This window comes from Fusarium fujikuroi, chromosome FFUJ_chr01 (genome assembly GCF_900079805.1).
Source record: "Fusarium fujikuroi IMI 58289 draft genome, chromosome FFUJ_chr01".
Taxonomy (NCBI): Eukaryota; Fungi; Ascomycota; class Sordariomycetes; order Hypocreales; family Nectriaceae; genus Fusarium; species Fusarium fujikuroi.
In genome coordinates this window covers 4,068,187-4,093,444 of record NC_036622.1, presented here as the reverse complement: position 1 = coordinate 4,093,444, position 25,258 = coordinate 4,068,187, and the positions used below count along the sequence as shown (strand labels likewise).

The window sequence follows — 25,258 nt, the reverse complement described above, 5'->3', positions numbered from 1 at the left end:
CTCCTCTGTGTGCGGCCCCATAGCGGCTCCGTATCAAGGAGAGTCAAGAAAACTGAGGACCTTATGCTAAGTAGCAAAAAGACCTAGGTAGGCTTAGGTGAATCTTAACTAACCTTTAGACTTATTATTTTTGATGGCTAAACCTGAGGTCTGAGGTTTTCTTGCTCCCTGAGGGGGATGTATCTCATCCAAAGGATGTTCAATCATTTCCCGAGTAGTGTCTTGTAATGTCTCATTCATAGTAGCCGGGATGTTACTCTGGTGGTGCCCAGTGGCACCTAATTGTGCATGCTTTGACTGTCTGTCTGCTGGCTGACATCACCGGTTCTGTTTAAGAACAATCTTCTGTCGACCCTGAAGCATTGGTCTATCCGGCTGCCGCAGATAGTTCGGCAAGCTAGCGAGTACAGGTATTCGGTGATGCCAATACATGATAGGTGGATATGCCAATGCATCGTCGATTATATCAAATCGAAGTCATCGGATGTTACCATGCAGCATGAGCCCCCGATGTTGAGAGCTAACAAGACATCAATTCTAGTAGAACTTAAGTATCTCATTACTTCTTATCTCAGGTTGGACTCTTTCAACTTAATTCATAACTAATGGCAGAGCGCGACGTGTCAATAGTTATGGCTACCAACCTGGGGAACATCCTATAAAAGGTTGAAGAGGATACGGTCGTCCTTAATTATCGGAAGCAGTGCTACGTAATTACGGCATGTAGCACTCACCCAAGTCGAAGTGAACTTTCTCTTCGCTGTGTTTTCAGTAGAGAATGACAAGAAACCCCAGAATGGGCCAGAAAACGTGGTAATAAAGTAGATGGATGGTGGCATTCAGGCCATCATGTTATAAGGAATACAAAAGCAGAAAATCTAACGAAATCAACGATGCATTCTTTCTCGGACGTAGGGCTTCGGGATAGAGCCGATGGTGTCTGATATGGATGAATGGCAGGAAGAATGATAGGAAACATGGCGCGGCAAAAGTGTTCTCAAATGTAGCGGCCACATCCACAAGCCGTTGTATGTATATCACATTGGCATTTGTGTAATGCCGACGTCAAGTCGCATCTTATCCCCAAGGGTCAAATTGCTGACGGGCAGATGCCGTGCTTAGCATTTTGGCCACTCTGAAAGCCGAGAATTCAAGTGTGAATATTTGGTGACGATCAATAACGAACATCATCCTTTCAGGTTGTATGTACTCTTACAAAATTACTAGCGGATGTGAGTCGCTAACTCACTACTGGCTATTCGGGACTTGAGGTGGCTCGGGGGAAAGGATCACGGCAAGACCCCCCCGGTTCGCCGGCCGCAGCTCGGGTTTGGTGCCACTACACCACTGAGACTGATCCCAGTTGGTGCAGGTACCAGTGACAAGTCGCAACGGCCGGCCGGGCCTTCCAATGATGATGGACCCATTTGCCATAAAGAAAGCTCCCCCCGCAAGCCGGAGCTCATCAAACCTCTGGATCCATCTCAACTATTTCTCCAGCTCCTCCCCCTACTCTAAATCCAACTAAACACTTCCTCTCTGCTTTACTCTTCATTGCCTTCTCCAACCTCTCCTCCTCCTCTTCCTCCAATTCAAATACCTACGACTCAACTGCGCGATCTCTGTATCTCCATAGAACAGCAACACCGAAAGCTGTAAGTCCTGCAAGTACAAGCAGTTCTGACAAGCTCCACGGTCACGCTACCCCGCCATCAACGTCGCACCTACAGGCGCAACGCTCAACGAAAAAAATAATTCTCAAATAAACCCCAGCAAAAGACACAATGGCAACCGCCGTCGAGCAACCCCAAGTGCCCCAGGAGCTCAGGACTTCGGCTCCCGAGTCTCTTCCTAAGAGTGCTATCCCAGCCGCCGTCGCTTCTCCCGCTCCCGCCCCTGCAGCCACCGAAACTGTCTCATTGAGAGCTGAGGAGACTCCCGCATCCACTCAAGAGACAAAGGCTCCTGTGGTCGCTGAGGCTCATCTCGTCGATACCTATCGTAAGTTTGCGCAACCAATTTGATCTGACGGTGCATCGCTAACTTCCAGCTTAGACCCTCCTCAGCGCATGTTTGCTAGTAAGTCAATTGCGCCCCTTTGTTTTCTGTTGAGGCGAAATTACTCGCCGCAGTGTCTCCCGCTAGACCCTGCTGTGTGGTTCTTTGCTTATTCTTGACTCCATCGTGCTCCGTTTTCCTGGCTCATTGCTAACCTTGCAACCCGGCAGAGCATCCCCACCGGCCCCACCTTGCCAGTAAGTGATCCCGGCTTCCGCACCGGAGCCTCAACATGAGCTGACCCACTCTCATAGACCTCGAAGAGTACAAGCGACTTTACAAGGAATCCATCACTCAACCCGAGAAGTTCTGGGCTGAGCGCGCACGCGAGCTCATCTCTTGGGACCGCGACTTCCAGACCACCCGAAGTGGTTCTCTTCTCAATGCCGATGTCTCCTACTTCAACGAGGGCCGTCTGAATGCCTCATACAACTGTGTCGACCGTCATGCTTTCAAGGATCCTGATCGTGTTGCCATCATTTACGAGGCCGACGAGCCTACCGAAGGTCGTAATGTCACCTATGGAGAGCTCCTCCGAGAGGTCTCTCGTACCGCCTGGGTTCTCAAGCAGATGGGCGTCCGCAAGGGCGACACCGTTGCTATCTACCTTCCTATGATTCCCGAGGCCATCATCGCTCTCATGGCCTGTGTCCGTATTGGTGCCGTGCACTCCGTTATCTTTGCTGGTTTCTCTTCCGACTCTCTCCGCGACCGTGTTGTCGACGCCGGCTGCAAGGTTGTCATCACAACTGATGAAGGCAAGCGAGGTGGCAAGTTGATTGGCACGAAGAAGATTGTTGATGACGCTCTCAAGCAATGCCCTGCTGTTGAGAACGTCCTTGTCTATAAGCGTACTGGCTCAGAAATTCCTTGGACCAGTGGCCGTGACTTCTGGTGGCATGAGGAGGTTGAGAAGTGGCCCAACTACTTCCCTCCCGAGCCTGTCGCTTCCGAGGACCCTCTATTCCTCCTTTATACCTCCGGCTCTACTGGCAAGCCTAAGGGTGTCCTGCATACAACCGCTGGGTACCTCCTCGGCGCTGCTATGACCGGAAAGTATGTCTTTGACATCCACGAGGGCGATAGATACTTCTGTGGTGGTGATGTCGGCTGGATTACCGGTCACACCTATGTCGTTTATGCTCCTCTTATGCTCGGTGTATCCACAGTTGTATTCGAGGGTACACCTGCCTACCCCAACTTCTCACGATACTGGGACATCATCGAGAGGCACAACGTTACCCAATTTTACGTTGCTCCCACCGCTTTGAGACTGCTGAAGCGTGCTGGTGACGAGCATGTTCGTGGCAAGTTCGCTCACCTCCGCGTACTGGGCTCGGTCGGCGAACCTATCGCCGCCGAGATCTGGAAGTGGTATTTCGAAGTTATTGGAAAGGAGGAGTGCCACATTGTTGATGTAAGTGTTTCGTGGGCATCTATTTTGTGGTCGCCGCTAACATTGATTATAGACTTACTGGCAAACCGAGTCTGGTTCTCATGTTCTCACGCCCTTGGCTGGAATTACACCAACCAAGCCAGGCAGTTGTTCTTTGCCCTTCTTTGGGGTCGAGCCCGCTCTCATCGATCCTGTTTCTGGCGAAGAGATTCACGGCAACGATGTCGAGGGTGTGCTGACCTTTAAGCAGTCCTGGCCTAGCATGGCTCGCACCGTGTGGGGAGCTCACAACCGGTACAGAGAGACTTACCTTGATGTCTACAAGGGTTATTACTTCACTGGAGATGGAGCTGCTAGAGATCACGAGGGTTTCTACTGGATTCGGGGTCGCGTTGACGACGTCGTCAATGTTAGCGGCCACCGATTGTCCACTGCGGAGATCGAGGCTGCTCTGTTGGAGCACCACTCTGTTGCTGACGCAGCTGTCGTCGGTATCGCCGATGAGCTTACTGGCCAAGCTGTGAATGCCTTTGTTGATCTCAAGGAGGGCGTTGAATCAAGTGATGCTCTGCGCAAGGAGCTCATTGTCCAAGTGCGCAAAAGCATTGGTCCTTTCGCTGCTCCCAAGGCGGTGTACGTTGTACCTGACATGCCCAAGACGCGAAGTGGCAAGATTATGCGACGAGTATTGAGGAAGATTGTTGCTGGTGAGGAGGACCAGCTCGGAGACATTACTACTGTAAGTCACCTCCTTCGATTACCTCAAGTGGCATTTGTAGCTAACATAACGCACAGCTTTCTGATCCTTCAGTTGTTGAGAAGATTATCAAGGCTGTTCACGATGCCAAGCGCAAGTGAGTTCAGTGACGAAAAGGCTTATAAAGACATAATACATATTATGTAGTGGAGTTATATACCATGGATACAAGGCAAGCGGGAAAGGAATGGTCTGCCGCCAACGGAAGCGGCCTGGAATCAGATTACCGCTCGGTGTTTGGGGTTGATGTTGGGATTCAGCCATGACCCGGAAGAGTATCTCGATGGCTTGGGAACCAATTTTTATGAAGTTGATTTAGTATGAGCATTGCGGTCTGATTTTTTCGCATTTTTTAAAGCTAGCAAGGCAAAAAGAAAGTCCAATAATGAAACTTTGGTCAAGATATCAATGACGTCCGTGGTGCAGGGTAGTGGTGTGCAAAGAAGCTCATTGCAACCACGATAAGTGATTGATGTCAAAACAAGGTTTTGCACAAGCCTGTCTTTGAATGGCTGGATGCTTCCTTTTGTTAAAGTTGACCTGGAGGATATTTGGATAGAGAAAATCAGCCTATTGCGCCAGTTTTCAAAGGACGCGTGGACACATGTGGCTCTGGAGTGGGATATCAAGTGGGATGAAGCAAAAGAGCAAAGAGTTACGATAATTTTGAACGACGTTCCAATATTTAAGCTTCAGTATTTCTGAGCCGTCGCGTGGGACTACGGGAGGTCTAGAACGAGAAAGGACTTGAACGGGTTTCAAAGTTGCAGACATACACATCAACCAGTCCCATAAGCTAACGTCCCCCACCTAAAGACCGGCTACCCCTACAGACTGGCCACCTTGGCCAAAACATTAAAAACCCGATATTATAATTAATTAATAAATTATTATAATACTATATTTTTTATATTAAATAAAACTTTAGTTAGTAAATATTTATATAGAAATTAATATAAAAATCCTTAAGTTTTAATTTCTTAACCTTATTTACTATTCTTTTTAATTATAAAGTTTTTTATATCTATTTATAAGCTTTTTTTATTATTAAAATCTTTATAAACTCTATATTTAGGTTATAAATAACTTTTTTATATTATTTTAGTTAATTTTCTTTATTTTCTTATTATAAAATATTTATTTCTCTATTCTATTATTTAATATTAAAGTTATAATAGTTTAATTAATTACTAATCTTTTTAAAAAGTAGCCTAATAGTTAAATCTTATATTATAAAAGCTAAAACTTAGCCTAAAGCTTATTAAAGCTATATAGATAAATAGAAAGTCTTTAAGAGACTTAAATCCTACTCTTTTATTAGTAAATTTATTATAATAGTAAAAGAAGGTATCTCTATAACTATTAGGTTTATTAAGACCTTTATTAAATTTATAGGCTATAGTTTAATAACTTTAAAGCCAGTAATTATATTAAACTTTATAATAGCTTCTCTTTAAGCCTTATTATAAGTATATAGAAATATAATCTTACTAATATAACTATTATTAAAGATAGAAGTAAGATCTAAAAGAAGATAATAATATGCCCTCTTTAGAGGACTAAAAACTATAATATTTAATAACTAAAAGATATAAGAAGTATAAATAAAAAGAAATAATAGATATATATTATTATTATAATATTCTTAAAGAAAATCTTCTATAATATAACTTCTATAGCTATTAAAAATAAAAAGTTAGGATTTATTCTTCTTTTTAGGCTATATTAATAAAATAAAGACTTTTCTTAATTAAATTAATGCCAATTTATTATTTATCTAGCCCTTATTACTATATATAAATTTCTAGTCTTTTAAAAAGTCTAAATTCTTAAGAAAATATTATTATTAAACTGTTTTCTCTTTAAAAATAACTATAAGTTTTAGGACCTTTTTAGTTATTAAAATATACTTAAGAATTATAATTTAAGTATAAAAACTAGGCTAATAAATAAGTATTAACTTCTTTAATTAATAACTAAAAAATAAACTATTTATTTCTATTTTTTTTATTATTTTAACTTTATTAATATTATATTTATTCTCTTATTTAATTAAATATATTATTAATATTATAAGAAGTATAAAAAATACCTTTATTAGTTTAAAAGAAGCTCTATAATATTAATTAAAGTTAATTTTCTTACCTTTTAATATTTTAATATTAGGATTTTATCCTAAAAAGCCTTATAATTAGTTCTTTCTAATACCTTTTAGGAAGCTATTATAGATAGCAATCTTACTAGCAAACTCTCTAACTTATTAATATAATATAAAATATCTTAAATTAGCTTAAATAACAATTTAGTTTTAAAAACTCTTTTCCTAAATATTAAAGAGCTTTTAATAAGGTTTTTAGGCTTCTCTTAATATTATATTTCCTTTAATTTAACCTTAAAGTATAAAATAGTTAATATTATAAGCTTTAGCTACTTTATTTATTAATATACTATTTATAACTATTTAAAGTATAGCACTTATATTTTTTTTAGTAAAAAAAGGCATTTTAAATTAATTAATATTAATTTAAAATTAATTAGAATTAAATTAATAAAGTTATAACTATTTAAAGTATATATAAATTAGGTAGCTAGGTTAAGAATAAGGTGGCCAGTCTATAGGGGTGGCCGGTCTTTAGGTGGGGGACGTTAGAGGCGCCAATAGATGGTCCCACTGGAGTGCCAAGGGTGATTAGAAGTCGTCATCGTTTTTGGGGGCTGTTGATGTATGAGTTGCAAGGATGGGACAGTTTGGGTGATTTTTATTTCCCGCTGACTGGAGGCTGCGTAAAGTTAAGGGGGCCGACTCGATTCTTTGGGTCGTGTACCTAATAAGGTACTGATTTAAAGAGCAATGATCTAAATTGAGTTTCCGATGATATCGTGACATCGTTGTAAAACAAGCCTTTTCAGCCACGGCGTTTGATATTCTAGAAATCTTGGGACAGCCCGATAAAGTAGCAACAACGTAGCAGCAGAGTCTATCGTTTATCTGGGCAATAAAATCTGTCATCAACACCTCTTATGTCCGATAATGAACATCAACTCGTCAATGCCAAGAAACTCGAAGATGTAAATGACTAGCAGCGGGGAAGATTAGTCTAGTCTGGTCTAGGATTGTAGATGGTTGGATGAAAAGATACGAGGGCGAAACATATTGACCTCGGTCGGACGCACCAGTGAGGCTTTGGGAGGCCGCCTGTAATCAGATGGACTGCAACAGCTATTACAGTGGTCGGAGTTGATGCTGGATACAAGGATTATCGATTTCTGTTGCCAAGCCTCAAAGATGGATATGTCAACATCCGTTGACATTGAGTTTCATAACAACTCTGAGTCTGAGATGAGATTCACGGCAAAAGTTGACAGTTGCTTAGCTGGTCTAGTAATGGCTGACAAGTGTGACGCCTGCTGTTAGGGAGGCTATGCAGTGGGAGAACCGCGCGGCCTCTGGCTCGTGATTCGCTGGCCAAGAGACTTGGGTTGTCCGTCCAGCATCCACACCCCAGCCCTCGGGAACCTTGGAACCCTTGGCGTGAGGTAAAAGCCAACAGCGTTAGAAGGATCTAACCTAACCTAACAGCCAACAGCCAACAGGCTCTAAGCACCCCCCTCCGCCACACTCTGTTTTGCCTTTCCAACTCCCTAAAATCGGACTGGAGCGACTGTATTATTCAGATCTCGAGGCTGATCATGCTACACGATCAACCGTTTCGAAATCCTCTCTTCTTCTTCTTCCTCCTTTGCTCCTCTCCTTGTGTATCTATCCTCTTTGTTCTACCTTGAGATCCAATACTTGGACCCCAACTTCTTTCTCCACATTCTCCTTTGACGTTCCCAATAAGTTCCGTCATACTTCCGACTCTATTTTCGGCCGCTCCGTCTGACGATCTTCGTCTCACCTTGATTACTTCTCATCTTACAACCTCCGTTCTCCTCCACTCGACTATTTCCGCTGTGTTACTTTATGGCATTGCTGTGATATCTCTCTCAATCGGCGTCGCCATTTCTCTCACAGGGCCGTTCGAGGTCCGATAAACACCATGGTATCATTGCGGTCGATTGCGACCGCTATTGCGGGTGTGGCTTTGTTCTTTGAAACTTCACTAGGTATGCTGAGCACTTGAAATCTACCTCGTAGTTTGGGGCGGTCTTCTAATATCCTCGAAATAGCGAGCTCAGTTAAGCGCAACGCTGTTAACTACATATCCTTTATCAATGAGCCTGTAATCAACACACCATCACACCGTATACGCGCCGACTCGCACTTTGATCTCCTATTCTCACTACACAATGGACAACAAAAAATCCGCCTCAAGCTCGAACCGAACCATGACATTCTGCACGAGAACTTCGCTATTACTCACATTGGCGCCGACGGTGCCGTGCGATCTGTCGAGACAGTAAACCGGGAGGACGAAAAAGTATTCAAGGGACATGTGTTTATTCAGCGAGTCGGACGGGAAGGCTGGACAAATGCTGGCTGGGCAAGGATAACGATGCATCGCGATGGAAAGGAGCCTGTTTTTGAGGGCACTCTGCGGATCGACGGCAACCATCACCATATCCATACCGGCACCAACTACCAGCAAGTTCGACATGAAGATGACCCTATTCTGTCAACAGCAGATGCTCGGGACGATGTTATGGTTGTCTGGCGGGACTCGGATATCATGTCCTTCAACCCTACTGAGCTCAAGAGGCGTGGGGCTTCGGCTGCACTCTGTGACTCTGACACATTGGGATTCAACAGCAAGTTTCATGAGCTCCAAGACTTTGACACTTTTGGTGCGGCAAACACCAAGTCTCTTTTCGGTCGCCAATCGATCGACACAGGTACAGGGAACGACGGTTCGAGTGTTGACCTTGAGTCTACCATTGGTTCTGTGAACGGCTGTCCAACTAGCAGAAGGGTCGCCCTTCTAGGAATCGCAACTGACTGTGGATATACTTCTACATTTAACTCTACTGAGGCTTTGAGGAAGAATGTCATAAGGATGGTCAACGATGCCTCCGAAGTGTATGAAAAGAGCTTCAACATTACGCTGGGTATCCAGAACCTCACCATCAGTGACGGGTCATGCCCTGGAAGCCCGTCGGATACAGCTCCTTGGAATCAGAAGTGTTCCAACAGCGTTGACTTGTCCGATCGCCTTAACTTGTTTTCCGCCTGGCGCGGTCAGAATGAGGACAGCAACGCCTACTGGACTCTTCTGAGCACTTGCAACACCGACTCTGCTGTTGGCCTTGCATGGCTGGGTCAGCTCTGCCGCCCTGGTGCCTCAGCGAACTCCAACACTGGGGGTCGTAACGAGACAGTTGCTGGCGCCAATGTAGTTGTCAAGACTTCGGCAGAATGGCAAGTGTTTGCTCATGAGACAGGACATACTTTCGGTGCCGTCCATGATTGCACTTCTCAGACTTGTCCAGTCTCGTCCGACGCGCAGTCGTGCTGTCCCTTGAGCAAGAGTTCGTGTGATGCTCAGGGTGACTACATCATGAACCCATCTTCGAGGGAGGGCATCAATGAATTCTCTCCCTGCACCATTGGAAACATCTGCTCAGGGTTCAGACGTAATGTCAATACGGAATGTCTCACTGATAACAGAAACGTCAAGACCATCTCGGGCCAGCAGTGCGGTAATGGAATTGTCGAAGAAGGCGAAGATTGCGACTGCGGCGGCGAGGCCAGCTGTGGCGATAATCCTTGCTGTGACGCAAAGAACTTGCAAATTCAAGGGTCAGGCCGAGTGCGATAACTCAAACGAGGAGTGCTGCACGGATAAATGCAGGTTCGCATCTTCAGGTACTGTCTGTCGATCGAGCACAGGCCCTTGTGATCCCGAGGAGAAGTGCACGGGAAGCAGCGCGACATGCCCCAAGGACAAACACAGCGACGATGGCACAGACTGTGGTGATAGCCTCCAGTGCGCATCTGGTCAGTGCACATCGCGAGATGAGCAGTGCCGAGCAAACTATCAAAATACAACATCCTCCAGTGTGAAGGCTTGCACCAACAGCTGTCTCTTGTCTTGTCAGGCATCGGGCGATGGCTTCTGTACGCAGCGAAATCAAAACTTCCTCGATGGTACACCCTGCGGCGGCGGCGGCCGATGTCAGAATGGTAGCTGCGAGGGCGCTTCGACGTGGAAGGAGATCGAGAACTGGTTCAAGAACAACAAGAATATTGCCATCCCCGTGGGCTGCGTTCTTGCTGCACTCCTCCTGTTGTCCATCTCTTGCTGCTGCTTCAGCTGTATCAAGCGACGCATAGCTCGCCGCAGGGCAGCCAAACAACCAGCCATGGGCGCTTGGCCAGGATACCCTCGGGGCCCTGCTCCAAACCAACAAGGCCCCTACATGTACGCTCCAATTGATAACAACAGTGGCTGGCAGCAACAGAGGACGCGCAGTATGAGATATGCTTAGACTCTTTTTCTTTCTTTTCCTTCTGTTTTCGATACAAGGGGCGGACTTTTCATGTCCGATACAGCATTTGCCGGCGTTTTCTTTCTGGGCACAATTGGTTTGAACATTGTATCTCTTTCGTGTAGTCTTTATTGTACGGAATGGATTTGTACTTCCGCACATGCATCTTGACATTTGTTTTCAACTTGTTGATAAGCCAATCAGGACATACAAGACGGCGGATTAGGAGAAGTACTCATGGGATAGTTGGTGGACAAACGCATCAGGAACAGCGCATTCACATACACAGCGATACACGCATATACGTCTATGTTAGATATTAGCACGAGACTACAACGACAATTAGAAGAGGCAAAATGCCACAATTTATTCGACTTGATTTACTTGGACCATAGTTTTGAACCACAATGTCGTTACTAACTAACAGTAGACATTCACTGCAGCAGTATAGATAAGCAAATACAGGTTCATTGAATTCTATTATTTGAAAGTCGTAAATCATTATAGAGGGCTTGTGATGGTTTGCTAAAGGATCCCTATTTCACCAAGGGCAGTCTTCTCTCTTCCTACGACGAGGACTCTGTACTATCGAGAGATTTTGTCACTGGCTCGGCGACTCTGTTTACTCCTTGCCGTACTGGTGTCATCGTGCTTATCTTCAAAGCCACACAGTTGGCGCATGAATCGGAGGCGTTGACCGGCGATGCTCTGTACACGATGGTTTAGCACGACTAGCACTTTCACATCAAAGCGGAGATGATACATACGTCGCCAGTCGCTTGCGCATGTGCCATAAGAGCAGCGTGGTTATCCAGAATGTACATAGCCTCTCCTCTCCGTTCTCTCTCTATGTGTGTTTCAAACATGGGGCTGCAAGAATCAGTGTCGGCGCTGCAAGGCCGTGCAGCCGAAGCACGGTACTGCGGTCCAAGACGACTTGGTTCGCCATCGCTCACGTCGCTTTCTTCGCTGTATGGGTTTTTCCCGCGGGCTTGCCGATCACGCATTTGTTCCGTCCATCCTGACGAGCGATTTGGTTGATGGTGCTGTGTTGATGAAGACATTGTACAATGTTGTGGATGATTTTTGTTAGAGGTTGGTGGTAGTAGGAGGAAGAGAGTTGATAAAGAGAGGTTGTTTGCTTCTCTGAGGATAGTGCTGAGGATGTATGTTTGGGTTTTGAAAGATAAAGGTGGTTCAGAGGCGATAAACAGCTTCTCGATATAAATAATGAGAAAAAGGAAGAAATAAAAAGAAGAGATTGAATGACTTCCCGAGTCATTCAGATTCATTCACATCCAACACAGCTCAACTCATAAACTCCCAGTGACAAGCGAGAGAGACAGGGCCTGACCTTGAAAAGGAAAGGAACCAACCCCTCCACTGGAAGCGGGGCGCACGTCACTTACATAAACCTCCAAAGCACTAAAGAAGAGAGACACAGAGAGACAGAGAGAGACACGCAGAGAGGAAACAAGAGAGAAATACAAATATAGAGCTAATGCAGGGAACATGCAAATGCACATGGCCTCGAAGGGAAATGGAAAATCGGGCGAACGAACCAAACTTTGTGGGGACGGAGCATTTGGGGCGGGGGGCTAGCTAGGCCATCAGCCATCCATCGACGATAGAAAGCACTAAAACTCACAGTGAGTGAGTGAGTGAGTGAGTGACTCGGTGATGCCGTGGTCCAAGATAGTACTACCTATGAGAGAGACACCATCTCACATGATTGAGAATCATTACGACATGTATACGCCTTTGTTCTATGACCATTCTATAATCCTTCACAGTTCTGTCAAGATAAACCAAACAATTGCCAAAGACCAAAGTCAAACGCCCCAAAAAAAAAAAAAAAAACAACACACAATGACCTGTTCTCTCTCTCTGTCACACACATCCATGATAATGCATTATATACTTTTTGATCTGCAGCTGAGGCTGAGACATGCAAGGCAAACAGTGCGTGGTGTCTCAGTCTGCAATTCAGCCTCCAATCACGACCTTCTGTCACAAATGACACGCCAGAAGAGACGAGGGCCGGCTACCTGATATAAACGACTACAGTACAGTGCTCCGTCCTCAGGGAGCAAGAAAACACCGGACCCTAATAAAAGGTGTCAAAATAAACTTCGCAAAGAGTCACCTAAGCTTAGGCTAGATTTACCTAAGCATTCTTATCGCTTATGGTCAAGGTTCTGAGTTTTCTTTCCCCCCGTAGGTAGTCCGTACATACAGTACGTTGCATTACAGGTGAGACTCCCTGTCGTGCTGAGCCTCAACAACTCTACAGCTGAGAATTCTGCACTCTTCAGATCCGATTGGCTTTGACCAAAGCCCTTCCTTGAAACCTGAATGTATCCCGACGCTATGGCCCCTCGTATCTATACCCTATCACTGTCAAGTCTCGAGTATTAATTTTTTCTTTTTATCTCGGTATCGAACCAACAAAAGGCAAATCATGTAGGTCACCTTGCTGGCCTGATGTGTGTATATGTTGTGTATGTTATTGCCCCTCTTCCCTCTCATAGGCTCGAACCCCCTTTTCACTCTTTGTAGTTGGCGGCGATACGTCATGACGTGTATTATTCTCTTTGAAACTATTGCTTTACTGACATCTTCGGTTTGGCTAGAACCAACTTTCAACTCCGTATACGTAAAACAAGCCTCTTGTGTTTTTCTGCGCCGTTTCATCACCCCAGATGGTATATAATCGTACAAATAACGCAAAAGCCCCTCCCAAAACCAATAACACCGTGGAGACTGGGTATGATGCTTCCCAAGAACCCAAATCTCAGATCAGACCGCATCCCCAGTACTTTGTCTGCCTTCCGTATGCCTTCACCTCCCATGGTAACCCAGCCCTCAAAACCCCTGGTTCCAAAAAAAGACAAAGAAAACAAAGGTAATGCGATGAAAGCAATGTCGTTTGTACTCCTATAACCTCTATCCATGTTCCTTCATTCAACAAAGAGTTCGTGCGTAGAGAGGTGCCCAGATAGCGTTGTATATGTGCCAATCAGAGAGTCCAATTTCCACCGTCGTAGTCAGCCAGCCGTAGTTCGTCGTCGTGTTATACAAGAGAGCTTTTGAGAGTTCGCAGTTTCGTACAGATGGTTGCTCCAACCATGTCCAAGCGGGAATAGACATTAAGGGCTTCCAACCATGCCCATTTCGCATCACAGTCTGTTCGACTGTCTTCCTAAGACGTGCCTGAACAAGCCGCTTTTGCTTGTAGCGACTTTGCATGAGGACTTCCGCACTGCCTCCTCGCATATCTAGATCCTATTAATGTTGCAGACGTTGTTCGTCTTGGTGTAGTGGTCATCTTCGGAAGTTGATGATGGCAAGCTTTTCAAGTGTTAGCAAAGTGCAATTAAACAGAAGGTAACGTCCTCCGACTCACCCTACTATTGGAGCCATAGGCCAATTTATGGCCTTCAGCATCCCAGCACAAGCAGTGCTCATCTTCCTCGTCCGTCTCGGCACTGGCCTTGGGGCTGAGCCACCCTGGATGCACCGGTCGACTCCAGCTGGCTCGGGGCACAGCGTAACTTCCAACTTTCCAAATCAAAATCTGAGTTGATGTCGCGCCCGCGATAAATGCACCGTCAGGCGTGAAAGCGAGCCTCATAATTGGTGAATCCATGGTCAAGAAGCACTTGGGTTTGCTTTCGGGCATTCGAGCATTCCAGATAAGGATCGCACAGTCGTCTCCTCCAGTCGCAATTAAACGCTCGTCATCAGGTCCAGGTTGGTTTTCGGGCAGAGGCTGCCATTGCATCGCAGTGATGGTGCCTTGGTGCGCAGAGATGGACCTTCGATGACCACTCTCATCCCACAACTATACCAGTTAGCATCTCTTTTCGACATATTACTCTAGAGTGTATACTTACATCAAGTGTACCCTTGTCGCTGGACGTAGCGGCCAGTCGCGAGCGTCCGTCGAAAAGAACCTGAGAAAATAGATCGTCGTCCTTGGTCTCAAATTTTCTGGCCTGCACTATCGTTGTTTCTGTGCATTGGAGGCATAGCATTAGGTCGCCACCACACAGCAAGAATTCCGCTTCCCCAGTCCAGGCGGCATCGAAAGGTGTAGCATCAATATTGTGGTCCGGGAGGACATACGACAGAGAGTTTCCGGCGGGCGGGTAGTGAACGGTAACAAGAGTACCACCCTTGTCCGGGGAAATGGCTAGTAGAGCTGTGTTGTTAGGGTTCCATAGCATCTTGATGATTGGAGGCTCTGATAATTCCATCGACTGTAAATGTGCGCCTTCAGCGGACCACACATTGATCGAGGCATGGTTCCTCGAGTCTGTGGCTACTGCAATTGCAGCGCCATCGCTGGTCCACGACATGGCCGTCGTTATGGTATCGCGGGGCACATCACGATCGATAAGGGAGTGACCTTGCGGTGACACGTGATCTTGTCCCGGCTCAAAGGGGCCCGCGCGAGGGACTGTCCAAACACGGGCTAGCGCATCGGTGCCACCAGCCGCGAGGATGGACGGATCTCTTGGGTTCCACTCGCATCGCAAAAGGATGGGAGCATTATCTTGCCCAGAGGGCGAGGAAGGTGATGGCGTAGCGCCTCGGTCTCCCTGAATTTGATTCTGGCCGTCATATACCAAGCGGATAAAGGTCGTCTCTGGAGCCAGCTCCTCGACCTTGTCTACCTGGGTACCCTGTTCAGGGCCGTCAGTCCGCACCATTGGCTCTGACGCTTGCTCACCCTCGAGAGGTGAAGGATATGCATGGTTATCAGGGTGATTGTCAATTTCCATAGGTGTCGTTACTGGCGCCGGCGCTGCTATGGTAGCATCCATCCCTGTTGCTGTTGCTGTTGTTGCCGTTGGTACTGATGCTGGCACCGTTGCTGTGGCCGGTGCGTCGGCGCCATTCTCCAATCCATTGCTTAACCGTTGTCGTTTTGCTGGCGACACATTCGATAATTGCTGAGGGGCACGTTTCCTCGAAACCTCCTCTTCAATGATGTCTTCTCCTTCCGCATCTTCCTCTTCATCTGCGTCAATTCTTCCTTGTGGGTGCGCGTCCAGAGGTCCAAAAATGCCCATCTGCAGCGAGTCGGCTGCATCCGCAGCTGCATCCTGAGGCAGCTGCATATGGTGAACTTTGTCAGCCTCTGACCGTTTTGGAAATTTGGCCTTGTCATGAACACAGCCCACCTCGCCTTAATGGGTGGGGGGAACAGGCGCAGCGCCGAAACTCTCGACAGATTGCCATGATTCCCCAAAAAGATTACTTACCAGTTTTCGTAAATGCTCACGCTCAAGCGCGTGGTAAACAAGGCCACGATTAATCACCGAAACCAATGCATGGCTCTTGACGTGAGGCGCAAAGGCGAATTCCCTGTGAGGTTGCTTGACGTGCCACTCCTTTTGAAATTTGGCAGCAGTCTCTCGATAATCTGTGGGCGAGTGTGGTTAGTTTAACTGTGGCGCCGTGAGCGCGCAGACGTAATACATACTGCCTTCAAGAAGAAATCTGTAGGCGCGCAGAAATTCATGGTCAGCAAGAAGGTCCAGCGGCAGGGAGAAAAAGTGATGGGGAGAAGGCAACTAGGCGCGGTGATTGCGAGTCGAGGACGCGAAGTAGTGACGAACCTCCAAACAAGAAAGTTGACTCTATCCGAGTCGAGGAATTCCTTAGCGACCATGGTCCCAGAGAGCGCCGCAAGAGGCGCAGAGTCGCTGAAGGGTCGCAGTTGGCGATGTGAAGAGTAGTTCAAGACAGCAGTCGGCAAGCTCCCGGGAAGCCAACCTATTCTCGAGGGCAAGGCTGGATTATTCGATGTTGATTATGGGGTTTGTCCGAGGAAAGGTAAGTGAAGATGCAAAAGAAAGATGAAATTCAAGGTTCCAGTCGGGGCGGTGATGAGTGGGTACGTACCTCCCTCCTCTACCGCCCCTGTACTGTGCTGTACCTTAGGTCACTCCCGTCCCAGCCCAGCCCGAGATTCAATCAATGCTTCTGCTCTTGTGCAAGGTCCCTAACAGGCACAACCAAGCTAGCACAGGATCAGGTCGTTCTGCCTGTGGCTCTCTCCCCGTTTCTGCTAGCTCGAATTAGTTGGGGTGCTGCAAGGATTCATTGATGCATTGGATGGACTGGAAGGGCACGGATAACCTGGTCGAGGTACCCTTAAAACGCCAAGGATAAAGCGACATTGCTCATGCTGGAGCTACGGGGCCTTTACGGGGAGCTAGGCACGGGGCTGACGTGGGGGGGGGGGGGGGCGAGTTTGCAGGTACAATAGAACCATCCAATCCATCCAATTCGTTCGATCCACGAATAGCCCCAAGGATTCCAGTGATGTGATACGGACTAGGGAGGCTGATAAGCAGAGCAACGGTAAACAGCGTGATCGGACAAGAATACTCGTGGCATCTGCTCTCGTCAAATAGCGGGACGACGACCAAAAAGCACAAAACGTCCAGGTGGTACGCCCTGAACTCACGTATTACCGAGATGCTTTTGGGTGCAAGGGAACTAACCCACTGAACGGCGGGCTTGAAATGGAACAGGCGCTAGCGAACGCCAGGTCGAAGGATGGAAAAACAGACAGAACTGGACTCTCCAACAAAGTCGTTCTCTACTTTGGAGGAGAAAAACAGTGACACCCATGTCTGGCGCGCTGCTAAAAGTATCGGTACTTTGAAGATGGTGGAGTGGCAGCCAATCGATTCGCTGAGCAGGGGTCGTGGACCTGCGGATTGTGGACCTTGAATGCTCGGACAAGCAGGGGTTTGCTGTGAGCATTTGAAGGTCCTTGAACCCGTTTGGGCCATGGCGGATATTGATGGTGAAATGTAACCTCCAAGATCATTGATGACTGAAATAACAGCACGCATCCCCTGCCTCGAGCCAGACCGTGCCACATTGAAGACAACGGTAGATATCCCTGGCCTGGTCTGGTCTGGTCTGGTCTGTTCAGTTGTTGGTCATTCCATCATCGCTAGGTTCGTCTTCAACAGAAGCAGGCGTCCGTCCACCAGAATGGTAAGGTTTCGAAGATCATGCCCCTTGTTGGATGATGACACTCGAGAGCGACTGAGAACTGAGAACGAGGGGCAACCAACGGGTCAAAGCCAGGAAAGGATTGCTTCATCTCTTCCCCTTCGCTCATTTGCTGCCTGCTCTGCTCTGCCTCTATCAGCAGCAGAAAACCAGCCAAGCAAGCAAGCAAGCAAGCAACTCTGTTATCGCTCGTCATCAATTAGATTACGCCCCTGCCGCTGCGAGTGTGATGGTGTTCCGTCAACGATTCCCCCCCAGTTTGTGCATGAGGCTTCTTAAATCCTTGCCCAATCATATGACGTCGGCTGCCTTAGTCACGGCTAGCCCGCGTTCAATGCCATGCCATGCTTCAGGGCTTGGGCTGATGCATTTCGCCTTTCCTCCCAAAAATCTGAGACGGACGGATGCAGATCGGCCACGACAGGGGTAGGGCCATGGAGGTTCAACATTCGAAGCTTGGGTCAAGGCTTCGAGACCTCGCTCGACTTGATCAATGTACCTCTACTTGAACATGTGTCAGGTTCTGTCCCCCCGCCCATAGGTCCCTTTCACCCCTGCGGTACTCACTCCAATTCGAGGTCGTAATGTCACAATGGGCTACAGAATCCGAGTCCAATTTGGCCTCATTGTTTCTGGACTCGCCATGCCACGATTTGGTAGAGGCAGCAGCTCGTTGTTGCTACCTAATCTCTTACCTGGGAAGAACGACGAAGCAATGGAGCAAAAGCCCCTCAGCGATATCCGCCACCACCTCCACCTCAACTCAACTCAACTCAACCTTCCGTCGAACCAGTCTGGGGAGGCGAATGGATGGTTCAAGACAAGCCCACAATCGACAGGCCCACTAAAAACACCGGCTTGCCTTGCCTAGGGGAGGAAAGAAAAGCCAGGACCTTGATCCTAAATGACAAAAAGACTTAGGTAACTTTACATAAATTTAGGATATCTCTTGCCGAGTTTATTTTGACACTCTACAGTAAGGTCCAGTATTTTCTTGCTCCTCGAGGGCTTGCCTTGCACGCCGCACGCCTGGCTCCCACAGCTCCGGACGGGCAGATGCCACCACGGACAAGCTGCATGGATGCCACACCCAATGTCATCTAGTCCATTCTGAGCATCCATCCATCCATCCATCCAACAGTCTCTGCGTGACATGATATGCACAACTCGCTACGCTCACCGATAGCCGCCAGGCAGGCAAAGAGAAAGACAAACGTACTCACTCACTCGTAGTCTGCAGATTCACTGATCAACTGTTGCAAGGACAAGCAGGGCTACAGACTGCAGGGCATGCTCATGACTTGGCTTGGTTCCATTGCTTGCTTACCAGGCTGCCAGCGTCATCTCCAAACTGCAGTCATAAGCTGTGCAACTGCTCAAAACCCTCGCAACATCTCGTGTAACCGAGACAAAGACTGTTGTCAGCGACTGTGCACAGAGAAACATTGCAAATAGAATGTTTGGCCCGTCCCGTCTATCGAAAAAAGGTGCTCTTGCTCACTCACAGCCCTGTCTGAACTCTCGTCATTACGTGGCAATACTCTAGCTCGCGCAAAGGGGCCGCCAAGCAGCCAGCCCACCATACGAACCGGGGCCAGCGGCTGCCCATGCCCGGGTCTTCGAACCGCCAGCTTAGTAGTCTTTTTTTTTTTTAAGGATCGTGGTTTCAACCGTTTCGCGAAGGCGACGCGACTTGAACAACCTCATCATCGTCACCCAGGACACGGAGCTGTAATCTCTTGGATGTACGGATACAGCATATCACCCCTAATTCGCTGCCTCAAAAGCGCCCACGAATGCACGCCTTGCCTTCCACCCACACATGCACACAGTAGCCCACAACAAACCTCCGAACTTGGCGGGTACCCGCACCTTTTGACTTCGACAGGGTCCCGTGCTTTTCCTTTTTCCCTCTTCTGTTTTTATCATATCAATGCACAGACTTGATGATGATTTCAGTCTTTTGAGCCCCTCGCTTGTCCAGGACAGGGGCATCACCACCACCTATATTCATGATGTCCTCCATCCTAGAGGGTCTCATCAAGTATAAACACGCCATCATTTCAATGGCTCCTTGTCACGTGATTCATCCTGTTGCAAGCCTCCCGTGACATTCCCGAGGTTCTTGCTTGACCTTGTGCATCTCCCGTCGGTACTTGGACCCTCCACCAACGCAACATGGCCTGAGCCGTTGCTATCTCACAAATCTCCGGTTGCGTCACGACCAAGCAGCTCCCATTTTTTTATGTTGTAATTTTTGTTGGTATGTTGAAAATCGAGAATGACATTCGACTCGAATGCCCTCGCCTCGGCAACGAAATAAGACCATGGCAAGATGAAAGATGTGGCTGTCTATGGTTTGCCCTGCACGACATTCCAGAGTCGGGAGGCCCCACCGACTCCATTTGATGGATGTTCGAGAGGCACAGGGGAACAGCATCGACAATCTAAACGTTCTTGACCAATCAGACGTGAGTCAAGAATTAGTCGCGTCGAATGGCACCCGTCATCTTGTTCTCTGCCGAGGCCCCCGAACCTCAACCGAATTTAGCATCTCCATCTCCCCATTCAATATTGATGATAAAGGCAGACAGGGCGCGACATCAGTCATATTGAGTTCGATGGCCATGCATCTAAACATTGAGAGATATTCCCAGAGGCAAGGGTTATTGAGTTCAGCGTGGCCTTGAATATGCAACGCTAACAGGTGAAACAAATGAAGTTTTCAGCAGAATCTCAATCTCAAACTCTAACCGTGGCTTTATCGCTAAAGATGTGGGCAGTAGCGGATCAAGGACGTCAATCCTAATGGTCTTCCTTGCTGACAAAAGTCTCAAATCAAAGTCCCTCCGCTAAATGTCTAGATATTTAGTTTGTCCCGAGCGGACTGAGCTGATGATTTTCTGTGGAGGATAGGATCTGGTATAGGGCTTGCATAAATCGGTGAACTTGGAAGTGATGGAACTGTTTCATATACAGTAGATTTGGCGTAGCAATGTCTTGAACGTAGCCGCATCACGAAAGTCCCCACCGTCAGATCTTGAAACCTTGTGGTTCGTAGCACCAGCGTTCGTGAAGATCTCAAAGCGCGTCGAGTTTGATTGAGTTTCTATAACAAAGTCAATATACATATAGACGTCAATACTTGAACTGTTGGTCCGCAAAATAGTTGAAGTATCGCTTTAGGCTCACGGATCATACGTAAATGAGGAGAAAGAGGCCTCATCAAAATTAACTGATCAGGCGCTCAATGTGCAGGGGGGACCTGTTCACATTGCATGGGCGGGCGGTGGGATTGCAAGTTGTGGCTGCCTTTGGCTGCCGAATGAGCTGTGCGCCACAAGAGGCTGTGGTCCCCTAAAGTGGTGAGGCTGGCCACAGGGCGGCAGGGATAAGTTTACAGAGGACAGTTCGGTTCTCGTGGCATCAAAGGAGATTCAAGAGAATAAAGACCTTGTAAAGGCCAGCGCCGACGACAAAAGCTCCCGATTACGACAATAGCTACAGCGCAAAAAGAATCACTATCAAGTATCAGATTGTTTGACGAATCGCCAGTTACTATTGCCGATATATCGCGCCAACGGCCCAACATATCCAACCTGTGATAGCCTCAACGAGTTTGGAATAAAAGCCGATCCGAACCTGGAACCTACATAATCAAGTCACGATGCCGCCTCGAATAAATATTCCGCCGGTTACACGTATCCTTCTCATTGCTCTCCTAGGCCAGTCTATCCTCAGTGCTGCCATAAGGTATAGGCAATGGACTGCCAACGCAAACATCGTCATTCCCTACTTGACTCTGGTGCCGCAGTTGTCTATTATCTATCCCTGGACGTTCATAACATCAACTTTTGTCGAGAGCAATATGTTTACGCTCGGTATTGCTGCCGTAACGATATACCACGGGGGACGGTATCTTGAAAGGGCATGGTCATCGGCCGAGCTGGCCAAGTTTGTCGCTATTATATCGCTGGTTCCAAACTTCCTGACACTCTGCGTTATGGTGCTTTGCTTCACGCTTACACGTAATGAGAGCTGGACGTATGTATTATATTGCGCTCAAAGTGTCAAATGAAGAGAAACTGACATAGCTGTATAGCCTGACTGTCATTGCTGGGACCATTCCCGTTCAGATTGCTTTCCTCGTCGCTTTCAGCCAACTCGTCCCAGCGCATACCGTAACCCTCTTCCGCGGCGTCATATCTCTCCGAGTTCCTCGGTTTCCTCTCATCTACATCGGCGCCGTTTTCCTTCTCTCTCTTACGCCTCTCCTTACCAGAGCTGCTTTGTGGCTTGCCATCTTTGGATTCCTGACCAGCTGGACCTATCTCCGATTCTACAAGACTGTATTCCCCGACCTCGACTCGGCACAGGAAGCCTCCCTCCGCGGTGATGCGAGCGAGACGTTTGCGTTTGCCGAGTTCTTCCCTGGTCCGGTGAAGCCATTCGTCGCTGCCATCGCTGATCAGATCTTCCTGGTGATGGTTGCCATGAGGTTGTGTACGCCTTTCACGCCGGCAGATGCCTCTCGGAACGACAGCCGGATCCAACGGACTGCCCCTGGAGGCGCTCGCGCAGAGGCCGAGAGGAGAAGAGCTATTGCCCTCAGGGCGCTAGATCAGAGACTACACGCCGCTACAAGCAATCAGCCAGCGCAGAAACCAGCCCAGGCAAACCGACCGACAGGTCCAACAGTGCAAAGCCAGCCTCAGCCGGCTACACAGACTGCCATGACATCGTCACCCGGCCCCATGCTTGGCGAGACCAAGTTCGAACCTGATCATGACGATGCGAAGAGCTAAATTCTGCCTTATTTTCTAGAGTAACATACAGCCATTGTGATATGGGAGGGTTGTAATGTGCCTTGTACGGTTTAATTCGAGCCCACCTTGATGGAGACAATGACTGACCGTGGACGCAGAGTCGCCAGCAACGGTTTTGATAGATAAAGAGTTTGACGATTGGCATTGCTAGTGGAGCTCTGGTGTTATGATGGTTTTCTGGGCTTTCCTTTGCAGTCTGGTCTGTCCAAATCCTGATTAGGATGTCGTGGGATGGACTGGTATGCACGAGGAATGTTTGGTTCAAGTTACTTAAACATGAATATCAAGATTAGAGTATCATGATCATCTATCATCATGTGGAAATCGACAACTCAAGTCAAATTCTCGTATTTCGACGCTTACGCTGCAAAAGTATCCAGATTTGAATCAATCTACTAATCGTACCTTTGTTGCTTACTTTCAAAGCCCCTACCTATAGTAGCCATCATGCAGGGTAGGGTGTAGATCGGAAGGCCTAAGGTGCTGACCAATGAGGTCGATGCAATTTGCATGCTGTCCTCCCTGGAGATTGTTGACCAAACCAATCATGAATTCACATATCTTATCCCCCTGAGCTATATTCATCAACGAGGACCTAATAAATACACGAATGTAGCCATACCTCATCCAATTGACTTGTATAGTGCTGGTTTCTCTCATCAAAAGCCGTGCGAGCTCTTCCTCCAATTCCGGCCAAAGGCAACATAACTCATGATGGGCTGGCCATATGAGTTCCTCACTCTAACCGATGAGGAGAAGCACCAACGTCGTCTGAGCCTCGATTACTACGCATATATAGCACATCTCTCTGCCTTTGTACCGGCGCTATTATTTCTCGTCATTCGATTCATCAATCGTGTGCGCAAGGGCCGCAACAGCGGGTATCTTCAAGTTCCAGGCTCACCAGGCGTCAAAGCGAATCGACAACGATGGATCTCTAGAGTTATGGAGAAAGGGCCTATTGTGAAGTGGTGGCTGGGTGAGGACGTGGTATTCATGGGAAGTCATTGGGGACAACGTGATGAATGGGTTTTGGGTACTGCTTGGACAGTTTGGTTGTTAGTCTTGAGCGTTCGTGGCACAGGAAAGGGTATGTAAAGTCCGTCTCTGATTCATATGAGCTTGTTGCTGACAGTACAGACTATCTTCATCTCACAAAGCGAGTGGGCATCGTTGCAACATCTCAGATGCCTATTCAGTATCTCCTGGCTCTCAAAGCGCTCAACCCTTACGCATACCTGCTTCACTCATCTCACGAACATCTCAATCGATATCATCGTGTGCTTGGTTGCATTATCTACTCCCTGCTCATACTTCATGCCATCTTATACAACGTCTTCTTCATAGAGTCTGGAATATGGTTCAAACGCTTCTTCGCCCCGGTTGTATTTGCAGGCGTTGCTGGCTTCACTGTTCTCCATGTGCTTAACGGTACGGCAATGGCTCGCGTTCGTCAGGCTTCATACCGACTCTTCTTCATCGTTCACCTCTTGGGAGCCTTTGCTATTCCCCCATTAATCTACTATCATGCACCGTCCTCGCGATTCTATATTGCCGAGGCCGTTGGTGTCTTCGTTCTTGACCTTGCAGCACGAAAGATGACCACAATCACGGCTCCCGCTATTATCGAAGCTATCCCTGGCACAAGTCTCGTCAAAGTCTCTGCCAAGCTTCCGGCGCCAAAGATTGCCAAGTACACCGCCCGCCCAGGATCTCACATCTATCTTAACGTCCCTGCCGCTTCGCGACCCGGAATTGGGCAATTCTCGGCTCCTTATCTCGTCTTTGAGTTTCTTTACAACCCCTTCACTGTGGCATCTACCAACCAGGAGACGGGTGAGTTGACATTTGTCGCATGCACAAGAAATGGCCCCATGACGAACCGTCTGCACCATCTATCCTCGAGTACCAACGCTGGAGGGTCGGCTGAGAAGGTTGAACTCAATATTGAGGGTCCTTATGGTGCCATTGGAAAGACATTCAACGACCTCATCAATTCAGGTATCAATCGTATACTCATTGTGGCCGGTGGTGTGGGGGCAACCTTTGCTATACCACTCTATCACGCTGTTCTAGCTGAGAACTCTACCACAAATGTCCAGCTCGTTTGGGCCATTCGAAGTGCCGGCGACGCAACCTGGGCCGCCTCAACTCCCACTGGCAAGTCCCTTCTCGACGATGATCAAGTGCAGCTCTTCCTCACAGGAGACATGGGTGTTGCCAATGACAACGACAACGCAGCTGGCGTTGAAATGAACAATTTATCTCAACAGAGCACTCGTCCTGTCATTCGAAACAGCAAAAGGCCTGATCTACAAAGGATTGTTGACGATACGTTCCAAAAGGGCCAGCAGGATAGTGTGGCTATTCTGGTCTGCGGTCCTGTTGAGATGAGCCGAGACCTACGCAAGAGTGTGACGCCGTGGGTGATGAAAGGACGCAAAGTCTGGTGGCACAATGAAAGTTTTGGATGGTAGGGGGAAATACAATGTATGATGAACGCCATGGCTGTTCCTTTTCAGCCTGAAGTATGTTGGTTGAGAGTCATGTGTTTGCAAATAGATCACCTAAAACAGCAGCGGCTTGGTTGTAAGCCTTGCGAATCTCCACAACTTCCACAACCCAACTTAGATTGCCATGTCGAGCTAGAGTTAGCTGCTCCGCGACCCCTGGGCTGTCTTGACGGTGGTTGGTATAAAGGCATTGTGGCGTGTATAAAGTTGTAGAGACGGTTATGCCTCATGGAGAAAACCT

At 47.6% G+C, this 25,258-nt stretch overlaps 6 protein-coding genes; 4 read left to right on the top strand and 2 right to left on the bottom strand.

Annotated features, from left to right (window-relative positions):
* Window positions 1-1,784: 1,784 nt before the first annotated feature.
* FFUJ_00833 (probable acetyl-CoA synthetase) lies at window positions 1,785-4,312 on the top strand (the record flags this gene model as incomplete). XM_023570663.1 has 6 exons in its annotated part: window positions 1,785-2,001; window positions 2,056-2,079; window positions 2,229-2,255; window positions 2,313-3,475; window positions 3,528-4,193; window positions 4,250-4,312. The coding sequence occupies 6 exons, from the start codon at window positions 1,785-1,787 to the stop codon at window positions 4,310-4,312; spliced, it is 2,160 nt and encodes a 719-aa protein (XP_023424681.1).
* Window positions 4,313-8,251: 3,939 nt separating this feature from the next.
* FFUJ_00834 (related to putative venom metalloproteinase jararhagin precursor) lies at window positions 8,252-10,637 on the top strand (the record flags this gene model as incomplete). XM_023570652.1 has 3 exons in its annotated part: window positions 8,252-8,318; window positions 8,382-9,948; window positions 10,001-10,637. The coding sequence occupies 3 exons, from the start codon at window positions 8,252-8,254 to the stop codon at window positions 10,635-10,637; spliced, it is 2,271 nt and encodes a 756-aa protein (XP_023425520.1).
* Window positions 10,638-11,222: 585 nt separating this feature from the next.
* Window positions 11,223-11,701, bottom strand: FFUJ_00835 (uncharacterized protein; the record flags this gene model as incomplete). XM_023570641.1 has 2 exons in its annotated part: window positions 11,223-11,345; window positions 11,405-11,701. The coding sequence occupies 2 exons, from the start codon at window positions 11,699-11,701 to the stop codon at window positions 11,223-11,225; spliced, it is 420 nt and encodes a 139-aa protein (XP_023424680.1).
* A 2,260-nt stretch (window positions 11,702-13,961) lies between these two features.
* FFUJ_00836 (related to nuclear receptor co-repressor/HDAC3 complex subunit TBLR1) lies at window positions 13,962-16,317 on the bottom strand (the record flags this gene model as incomplete). XM_023570629.1 has 6 exons in its annotated part: window positions 13,962-13,988; window positions 14,044-14,481; window positions 14,534-15,757; window positions 15,908-16,068; window positions 16,129-16,145; window positions 16,265-16,317. 6 exons carry the CDS (start codon window positions 16,315-16,317, stop codon window positions 13,962-13,964), a joined length of 1,920 nt encoding a protein of 639 aa, XP_023424679.1.
* A 5,028-nt stretch (window positions 16,318-21,345) lies between these two features.
* Window positions 21,346-22,483, top strand: FFUJ_00837 (PL6-like protein; the record flags this gene model as incomplete). XM_023570618.1 has 2 exons in its annotated part: window positions 21,346-21,722; window positions 21,781-22,483. 2 exons carry the CDS (start codon window positions 21,346-21,348, stop codon window positions 22,481-22,483), a joined length of 1,080 nt encoding a protein of 359 aa, XP_023424678.1.
* Window positions 22,484-23,218: 735 nt separating this feature from the next.
* Window positions 23,219-24,981, top strand: FFUJ_00838 (related to ferric reductase; the record flags this gene model as incomplete). XM_023570607.1 has 2 exons in its annotated part: window positions 23,219-23,594; window positions 23,645-24,981. 2 exons carry the CDS (start codon window positions 23,219-23,221, stop codon window positions 24,979-24,981), a joined length of 1,713 nt encoding a protein of 570 aa, XP_023424677.1.
* Window positions 24,982-25,258: the final 277 nt, after the last annotated feature.